General features: G+C 42.7%; 1 protein-coding gene across 1 annotated transcript in view; it reads left to right on the top strand.

Moving 5' to 3' along the window:
- The first annotated feature begins 1,043 nt into the window (after positions 1 to 1,043).
- The window catches only part of LOC130869023 (putative HERC2-like protein 3), a 30,508-nt gene continuing 23,169 nt past the window's right edge, over positions 1,044 to 8,382 (top strand). The window contains 7 exon segments of the mRNA XM_057761138.1: positions 1,044 to 1,179; positions 1,881 to 1,984; positions 2,901 to 3,051; positions 5,522 to 5,736; positions 5,931 to 6,063; positions 6,170 to 6,297; positions 6,383 to 6,578. Coding sequence (XP_057617121.1) covers positions 1,952 to 1,984; positions 2,901 to 3,051; positions 5,522 to 5,736; positions 5,931 to 6,063; positions 6,170 to 6,297; positions 6,383 to 6,578 — 856 coding nt within the window. The 5' untranslated portion in view covers positions 1,044 to 1,179; positions 1,881 to 1,951.

Raw genomic sequence — 8,382 nt, 5'->3', positions numbered from 1 at the left:
TAAAATACTTCTACATGTATGTTAACTAGATAGGCATTGCTTTTGCAAAATGCCAGCTCAAGCCTTAATTACATGTTTCTTTTTTAAAAAAGTAATTGTATACTTTGTATCCAACAAGCCTTTGACATCTTTTCCTTGAAGAATATTTTTTCTCACAAATTTTATGATGAACAGATAATGAGATCAATTTCTTTGTTTTTCCTGTGGGTTTGAGGACAGCTTAATTTGCATACTGAGTTCCAGACCAGTGAGGGCTGTATAGTGATAGTGAGACCCTGTCTCAAAAACAAAGCTAAAAACTAAAGAAAGCCTAGTGGGTGTAATCCCAGCTTCTTGGAGGTGGATCTGGGAATGCCTAGGCAGGCTGGCTAGTTAAAACAGCCAAATCGGCAAGTTCTAGATTCAGTAGTAAATAATAAATTTGGTAGAGCGTGATCTAAGAAGACAACATACATCCACCTCTGGCTTCCTCACACCTACTCACACATGGGTATTTTCACATCTACACATGTGTGCCCACACATGTGAGCATGCATATGTGCAAACATACACACAACATACTATAAACATGCCCCCCAAACCCCACTTTCCATCTCAGTAGTTTTTTACTGTGAAGAGATACCATGACCACGTCAACTCTCATAAAAACAACATTTAATTGAAGTGATGACTTACAGTTTCAGAGGTTTAGTCATCATGGTGATGTACAGGCAGACGTGGTGCTGGAGCTGAGAGGCCTACATCTTACAGGCAACGGGAAATGGTGTGAGAGACACTGGGCAGTATCCTGAGCGTAGGAAACCTCAAAGCCTGCTTCTTTCAACAAGGCCACACCCACTCCAACAAAGCCTCATCTCCGAATAGTGCCACTCCCTGTGAGATTGTGGCGACCAGTTACATTCAGACCACCTCACTTTGCCAAATTTTCTTCCATATTATATGTAAAAGTTTTATTGTGTCAGTAGCTACTATTGCTCTGTTGACCGATGTTTGCTTTCTGTTTTCCAGAGTCGTTTTTCACTGGTCAGAGCTGTAGAAATAATGAAGAAGTCACCCTGATACGCAAAGCTGACTTGGAGAACCACAATAAGGATGGCGGCTTCTGGACTGTAATTGACTGAAAAGTGTATGATATAAAGGACTTCCAAACACAGTCATTAACAGGAAATAGTATACTTGGTAAGGGCTCACTCTATTCCATAGTTAGAGACCGTCTGTGTTCATTTAAGTAGAGTCCTCAGCTTATAGATAAATTCTTAAATATATCTCCAGGTATAACAGAATTTAACAAAGTCTATCTGTGACGTTGGTCTTGTCTTCACAACAAATTTGTGCTCAAGTTGAAGAATTTCCCATTATCATGCTTTTGTAGTTGTTTTTTATTTTTTTATTTTTGAGAGACAAGGTTTCTCTGTGTAGCCATTGCGGTCTTGAAACTCTGTAGACTAGGCTGCCAGTCTGGCCTTGAACTTAGATAGCTGTCTGCTTCTGCCTACAGAGCAAAGGCCAGTACCACCATGCCTAGCCACCATGACCCCTTTTTTTGGGAAGGGGTTGTTTTTTGAGACAGAGTTTCTTTGTATAACAGCTCTGGCTGTTCTGAAACTTGCTTTGTAGACTAGGCTGGCATTTTTATTTTCTAGTACTTTTTAGAACTTGTCCTAAGTTCCCTGAGTTGGCCTGTGAGAGTAGCAGGTTCTTCCATGCCAGCAGCTCACACTTTGGAGTTGAAGCAGACTTACTTCCTGCCTGCTGTGTATCCATTAGAGCTGTCTGGCCTGCTGTGTATCCATTAGAGCTGTCTGGCCTGCTGTGTATCTATTAGAGCTGTCTGGTCAAATTGCATTGAAGTCATGCTGCTGCTTTCCTTTTTGTTTTAGCTCAGTTTGCAGGGGAAGATCCAGTGGTGGCTTTGGAAGCGGCTTTGCAGTTTGAAGACACACAGGAATCTATGCATGCGTTCTGTGTTGGCCAGTATTTGGAGGTGAGCCTTGTGCCTGCTTTAATATGCAGGGTTGTGAGGAGAGGCTCCCTCTGTATGTTCCTGTTATGCAGTGACTTTTTACCTTGTTATACTAATATTTCAACATAAGTGATTATGTTGGTTTACATGATATTTTGGGATGAATTCATGTTTTGTATGTTAAGGTTTATTATATGTAAGTCTTGAAAAGTTCACATTATGTCAGAAATAGAGAAATGTTCCACTTAAAAAAGACATTAAGCTTTGGCTTTACAGTTGGTCAACTTACATAAAAATTTAGAATGGTTTACTGTCCTAGAGAAAAGTGAAAGAAGTGTAATTTAAGAAAGAAATGCATCTTTATGAATATTGGAGTTTATATATTTGGATTAACCTTCCAGATATCAGGAAGTAATAGAAGTCAGCAAATGAGGCTTAAGGCATTTTCTGGAGGGGAAAATGAACTTCGTGCATTGTCTGGGGTGACTGGAAAGTTTACTTGTACAGCACATTTGCTTTATTGTTAACCCTGAATTACTGATTTCCTGCCCACGAGGGCCACGACTCACTGTCCTGCTAAGACATGCTGCGTGTCCACTGTTCTCGATCTCACTGTCTCTGTGCGGTCAGTGAGTCACTGTACTTTCTGGAAACATTATGTACAAGTCATTTGAAATACCTATTGGGTTCTTCAGGGGAATATCCTAGTTCAGTCATTTAACAAAGCTTCTCCTCTTTTATGCCCCAGAGCTGTTTATTTTCTCTGTGTGCTCTCTAGTGTGCTCCAGACTCTACTGTGAACTCACTGCCTGAGGTGGTAACAAGTGCCCTTGGCACCTTCTTGTCCTCATGGCAGTAGCTCTTACACGCACCAGCCCCTGGTCTTTTTGGTGTTGTATTTAGTAAACTTTGTTTTCTCAACTGACAATTTTTTCAGCCTGACCAAGAAGTTGTTACCATACCAGATCTGGGAAGTCTGTCTTCACCTCTGATTGACACAGAGAGAAACCTGGGCCTGCTTCTTGGATTACATGCTTCCTATTTAGCAATGAGCACACCGCTGTCTCCTGTGGAGGTTGAATGTGCCAGTAAGAGCGATTTTACTTTTGTTAACCAGATTTAGGTGCCGCACTGGCACATATAGGGAAGGGCACTGTCGAAGAGGTCAGAGACCTTGGCTGCTTGTTAGAGTGGATGTCTGGAGACGACAGGATACCTCCAAGCCCTGAGCTGCCTGTGGAGTAGACGTGCTGTTAGCCTTCCTCCCTGAGACTTGTACTAGTGGTCAACAGAGGAGGAACTAGAATGGAAGGCACTGTGCCCCTGGACAGGTGGGGCCCAACCCAGTGCCAGCTCAGAAGCTTGTCTTTGGGAGGTAACCAGCACTTGCTCATGTTTTCCATAGAGCAAAGTGATTAGGATCAGCTCAGCTCTGTGGTTTAGAAGAATTGATGTAGCTATTTGTGAAAGTTCCCAAGTACTTCAAATCTAAGTATCCAGTAAGAATACTGAATACATCCCCAAGTCCTCAACAAAAGCCTGTAGCAATATGCATGCCAGTCATCTTCTAGTGGGGTTTCCTCCACTGAGGCGTAAGCAGCTGTAAATATCCCTAATCACCACAACAAAAGGTATATCCGGTTAGAGCTGCCGGACCCATGTTTCAAATGCAGAACACGCAGCTCTCTCCTTTCCAGCCCGTTGCTTTCCCATCTCTAAGCTGTTTCCTTTAAACACATGTGGGTTGTTTGTTCAAATATTGTCTTGTTTCTTTAGTTTTGTGAACAGTTTAGATTGTTCAGGCATGCTGCTTTCTTGTCTGCATGCTCAGCATCTCTGATTGCAGAACTCAGAATGCTTTGCTGTCCCTCCTCCTCCTCTAGTATAGTGCTGATCTTCCACCTCAGTGCCCTTGATAGGCCTCTGCTGCCCTCCCTCTTAGAGCTGGAGTAAGGGGAGCGTCTGCTGGTTTCCCATGTGAATGTGTGTATGTGAGTCTTTAGGTGCTGTATTAATTTTTTTGCTACCGTCAGAAATAGCTTGACTGGCAGGCCCATTGGGCTGCATGACTCATCCACCCCTGATGGATGAGATCACGTGATAATCCAGAAAGCCAGAATGTGATTTAAGAGTGAAGTTCATGCTTTTGTAGCAGTTTTTCTCTAGAGCTAATCAGGGCCCTGTAGGCACGATATCTTTTCTCTCACGGGCACAGCCACAGTGAGCTGCCTCTGAGGACCCCCCACGAAATCTACTCTTCCATGGGTACAACCATGGTGTCCTGCCTCTGAGGACCCCCTCCTGGGCCCCATACTGTAACACTGAAATGTTGGGGACCAAACTCCCAATGTAAGAATCCTTTGGGAAAAATATCTCCAAACCAGTACTTGTGAAGCCTGCACAGTTCTGTTATGCATTTTAGTTCTGTTCTTGTCGCTCTGATAAAACACCTTGACACACAACAGCTTTAAAGGGAGAAAGAGTGTGTTTGACTTACAGTTGCAGGTCAACAGGCCATTGTGAGAAAGTCAAGACAGGAACTTGAAGCAGCTAATCCCGTGCACAGTTGAAAGCAGGCAGAAAATAAATACATGTGTGCTTGCTACTCTGCTCCCGGTCTCCACTTGACACAGTCCAGGACCTAAATCCCGAGAATGGTGTCCCTCAGCTTAGATGCAGTCAAGGCAATCTTCCATAAAAGTGTGCAGGGCCCATCTGTGTACCAGGCTTTTTTTTTGGGGGGGGGGGGGTCACTAACCAGCTCCCAAATCTTGACATGGAGACTTATTACTAGTTTTGGATGCTTGGCTAGCTTTCTGGCTAGCTCTTTTAACTTAAATTAACCTGTTTCTCTTTATCTACCTTTTGCCTCGAGCTTTTTACTTTTCTTTCTTCTGTGCATCTTACTTTCACTGCTCCTCATGCATAGCTGCTGACGGCCTAGCTTCTTGCCCTGGGTGTCTCCTTTGTTCTATCCTCCTCTTTCTCTCTTTCTTCCTTCCCTCCCAAGCCTAGATTTCTCCTCCTATTGATTCTCTCTGCCTGTCAGCCCTGCCTGTTCTTTCTCCTGCCTAGCTATTGAACATTCAACTCTTTATTAGACCAATCCGGTGCCTTAGGCAGGCAAGGTGAAACAAATATAACAGCTCTTTACATAATTAAACAAATGCAGCATAATCTAACATAACACACCTTTACACAGTTAAAGTCATATTCTGCAGCAAAAAAGTACATGTAACACTTCTTTGCCTAGTTAAAATAATATTCCACAACACATCTGATCTAGACAATCCCTTACAGATAGCCTTTTCAAGTGATTCTGTATTGTGTTAAATAGACAATTTAAACTAATCATCACACCATAGCTAAGGTCAGAAAGTTGTGTTACTTTTTTTCACATGACTAGTGTAGGGAGTTTAAGTATGTTAGCAAGAGTGATGCTGAATGTCTTTTTTGAAACTGGGTATTCTGTTTAGGATTGTGTGTGTGTGTGTGTGTGTGTGTGTTTATTTCTGAAGACTTTAGTTTCTCTTTAATGAATACTTATGCATTTTCTAGAGTGGCTACAGTCATCGATTTTCTCTGGGGGTCTACAGACCAGCCAGATTCACTACAACTACAATGAAGAGAAAGATGAGGATCACTGTAGCTCTCCTGGGGGCACACCCATCAGCAAGTCCCGACTGTGTTCTCACAGATGGGCCCTGGGGGATCATTCTCAGGCCTTCCTGCAAGCCATCGCTGACAACAACATCCAGGACCACAATGTGAAGGTGCGTTTGATACTCTGACTCAGCATTCTGTAATCTTCAAGTAGCACAGCATTGCTTGTTATTTGAGATTTGGTTTTGAGGTGGTAATTACTTGTTTCCATACCTGTGGCAAAAAGCTGGGTCGATGCTATGATATGTTGGGGTTTGTGAAGATTTATTCGTGACTCCGAGGTTACCTCTGGCTCTTCTTGCAGGACTTTCTGTGTCAAATCGAAAGGTACTGTAGACAGTGCCACTTGACCACGCCAATCACATTTCCTCCTGAGCATCCTGTGGAGGAGGTTGGCCGTCTACTATTATGCTGCCTCCTGAAACATGAAGATTTAGGTACAGAGCTAAGAACCTGTGTGTTTTCACTATATTGTAGACCTTTCAAATGATGTGCAGTTTATATCAATTCCTACCTTGCCCTTTCCAAAAATGTCTCTTACAGGTCACGTGGCATTATCTTTAGTTCATGTAGGAGCACTTGGCATTGAGCAAGTGAAGCACAGAACACTGCCTAAATCTGTGGTGGATGTTTGTCGAGTTGTCTACCAGGCAAAATGCTCACTCATTAAGGTGAGCGGATTCTAATCTTTTTCCGTGCTGGGTAAACAGTTGCAACGCGTTTGTTGTTAATCAGTTTCCCTGTTTAACTTCACAGACTCATCAAGAACAGGGCCGTTCCTACAAGGAGGTGTGTGCTCCTGTCATCGAACGTTTGAGATTTCTCTTCAATGAATTGAGGCCTGCTGTTTGTAGTGACCTCTCTATAATGTCTAAGTTTAAGCTGTTAGGCTCGTTACCCCGTTGGAGGAGGATAGCTCAGAAGATCATTAGAGAAAGAAGGAAAAAGAGAGGTAATGATGTCAGTGTCAGGATGTATCGTTACCGTGTATCCCTTCCTGCCTTTGCTGAGTCTGACTTCGGAGGGACATTGTGGGATGTAAGCATCAGGATGCATTCCTGCCTTGACTGAGTCTGACTTCAGAGAGACGTTGTGTGTGATAGTGGGCATTGCCTGTGGCATTTTCATGATTTGTCATAGTATTTATGCATATTTGTGATTGAATACAGAAGTCCTGATTAGTAAGTTGATAATGAAAGAACTTTAAAAAATTTATACTATCTTCCTGTAATGAAATATATTGGAACATTTTATTTTACCTTTTTTTGTGAGAACAATGTTTTGTTGTTTTGAAGTACTGAGTAAGATAATTTCCTCTATCTTTGGGTGATATACTCTAAGACCTTCAGTGGGTGCTCAAAACTGCAGGTAGTACCAAGCACAACAAATTGGTAAATAAAGCAGAATAATTACAGCAGTTGAATATAGTGGGCTTCCCTGGATATAGTCGTTCATTCCTCAAAGACTCAAGACAAATAAATTCAAATGTTTTTGGATCACAGTTGTGCACAGGTACTGACACCATGGAAACGTATATAGCCAGATCTCAGGCCTGTGTCAAAACTCAGTTGCTTCTTATTTCTGGACCCTGAACTGCTTGTTGTGGGTGTCTAGATGTACTGTATGATGTTTGAAGCTTTTCCGTCCTCTCGCCGGTCCATTTGCTCTTTTCCCCTCCCTTCCTACTCACCCCCTTTTCTCTATCCTCCTCTTCCTCCTTCCATTCCCTTCCTCTTTCCCTTCTACCTACCTTTCTTCCTACTAATGTCTCCCTTTTCTTCCCTTTCCCTTCTTTTTCCTTTTCCCCCTCTCCTTTTCTTTCTTCCCTGCTTTTCTTCCCAGCTCACTTGGAAACTCATTGGCCTGTAGAAATGACTGATGACTCTGCGTATCCAGCATATTGTCAGACTTGATAGCATGTGCTAATGCTCACAGATACAGTTTATCACTGCAAAAGGATACAGAAGGGGATTGAAAAGGGGTGTGTGTGGGAGGATGCTGAGAGCCAGTCTGGCACAGCTTCCAGGGTCTCCTGCTGGTGGGATCCTATAAGAACCTGTGTTGTTTCCCAGTGCTAGTGTCTGCCAGGGAAACTTTCATGAACTTTCATTTCCATCGTTTCTGTTGGTGGCTGTCAGACCAGTAGGTAGGCAGGACTTGTGTGATTGACACAAGTCACTCAAATTTCAACTCCCCAGAGTGTAGCATTCTTCATTTCTTTGTTTGAGAAAGTATTGGTTCCTGAGGCTATTAATGGATTTTTACAGTAATTTGCTTCTTACTCAATTAAAAAAATCAGTGACAGGGTGTTTTTCTAGCTTGTGTTGCAAAGTTTTTGCACCTGTTATATAGTACTCTTAACATCACAATCCGTTATCACCTATCATGGCTCTAGAATTCAGGTACATGAAAACACTCTTTGTTTGTTTGCCTTTTGAGACAGGGTTTCTTTGTGTAGCCCTGGCTGTCCTGGAATTTGCTCTGTAGACCAGATTGTCCCCAAACTTAGAAATCGACCTGCCTCTGCCTCGTCAAGTGCTGGGATTAAAGGGGTGCACCACCATAAACCAGCAAAAACACTCTTTTAGAGAGAGGACATTGGTATGTAGCCTATGCTAGTCTTAAGCTTGCCATTTTCCTGACTCTGCCTTTAGGCTTCTGGATAATAGGGATTCCCCATACTTAACCAAAACACTCCTAAAAGGAGGCTGTTCTTAGGACTTAATTCTTAGTACTTAGGAGCTAGTTAAGGTACA

This window comes from Chionomys nivalis (genome assembly GCF_950005125.1).
Source record: "Chionomys nivalis chromosome 23 unlocalized genomic scaffold, mChiNiv1.1 SUPER_23_unloc_1, whole genome shotgun sequence".
In the NCBI taxonomy this organism is placed as follows: domain Eukaryota; kingdom Metazoa; phylum Chordata; class Mammalia; order Rodentia; family Cricetidae; genus Chionomys; species Chionomys nivalis.
The sequence above is the reverse complement of the archived record's forward strand: the minus strand, read 5'-3'. Positions and strand labels throughout refer to the sequence as shown.